Raw genomic sequence first — 1,203 nt, 5'->3', positions numbered from 1 at the left:
CGCGGCCGCGAACGGGGGCTGGGGTCGCCATCGATGTGCAGGGGTCGGAGCCCAGACTTTGGGGGACATTTTAAAGCACAGCGTGGGAAGGGGAGGCTGCAGGCGCGCTGGCAGACTTGGGGTGAAGGAGCCCAGCCGCGGGGCTGGGGGTGGGGGTAGGGAGATAGGAAGGGCCCTTCCCTGTCGCCCACCCTCTTGCCACTCCCAGCTAGGCAGGAGGTCATGTCCTCTGAGATCCTGAGAAGGTGGCTGCAGCCCTTTGGACCTCCGGGGGAGGCAGTAATAATTAGCCTCCTCCTCCCATCATGTTCCGAGGATGGGAGAAAGGATGGTGACGACACTGGAGGCCCGGGGTGCTCTGCCGGGCTGCGCATAGACTGTCTGGGTTACTGAAAAAGGCTGGCCCTGGAATCAAAGAAGATCCCGGCTCCTTCCCCCTCTGCCCTTATTTTTGACCTTGGGCAGTGCCTTCCACGTTTGTTGTGAGAAGCCAGAGAAAAAAAATCAGAGCTCACCTTTTATTAAAGTACCTGATATGCCCTAAGCTCCTTGGACCGCCCCAGTGACCCCTGGAGGTAAGGTACCCATTTACAGAGAGGGAAACTGAGGCTGGGAGAGGCACTATGAGTCTCCCGAGATAAATGACAGAGCAGGGATGAGGCCTGCAGCATAGCTTTTCAACTGCCACAGGAGGGTATCCAGAAGCCACTAGCCATGGCTGTGGGGAACATCAACGAGCTGCCCGAGAACATCCTGCTGGAGCTGTTCACGCACGTGCCGGCCCGCCAGCTGCTGCTGAACTGCCGCCTGGTCTGCAGCCTCTGGCGGGACCTCATCGACCTGGTGACCCTCTGGAAGCGCAAGTGCCTGCGAGAGGGCTTCATCACCGAGGACTGGGACCAGCCCGTGGCCGACTGGAAGATCTTCTACTTCCTACGGAGCCTGCACAGGAACCTCCTGCACAACCCGTGCGCTGAAGGTGGGGTACAGGCCGGGTCTGGCATGCCTCCAGTACACACAGTTGTGACACCAGGAACATGTATTGAGCACTTAGTATGAGCCACGTGCTTTGGATGGTTTAACACCTTTTCTCCTCTCACAGTAACCCGAAGAGGTAGCTACTGATAGTACACACATTTTTCAGATGGGCAAACTGAGGCCAAGAGTGGTGTTTCTTATTGTTACGCTACTCTTTTTTTTTTT

The 1,203-nt window shown here is 57.1% G+C and overlaps 1 protein-coding gene across 2 annotated transcripts in view; it reads left to right on the top strand.

Annotated features, from left to right (window-relative positions):
- The window catches only part of FBXO44 (F-box protein 44), an 8,650-nt gene that overhangs the window by 722 nt on the left and 6,725 nt on the right, over nt 1–1,203 (top strand). For both annotated transcript variants that reach the window (XM_011996598.1, XM_011996597.1), the window contains exon 2: nt 674–979. In XM_011996598.1, coding sequence (XP_011851988.1) covers nt 715–979 — 265 coding nt within the window. In that variant the 5' untranslated portion in view covers nt 674–714. The remainder of the gene's footprint in view (nt 1–673; nt 980–1,203) is intronic.

Source organism: Mandrillus leucophaeus, unplaced genomic scaffold, assembly GCF_000951045.1.
Source record: "Mandrillus leucophaeus isolate KB7577 unplaced genomic scaffold, Mleu.le_1.0 Scaffold52, whole genome shotgun sequence".
Classification (NCBI taxonomy): domain Eukaryota; kingdom Metazoa; phylum Chordata; class Mammalia; order Primates; family Cercopithecidae; genus Mandrillus; species Mandrillus leucophaeus.
Note: the sequence above shows the minus strand (reverse complement) of the source record. Positions and strands in the feature narration are given on the sequence as shown.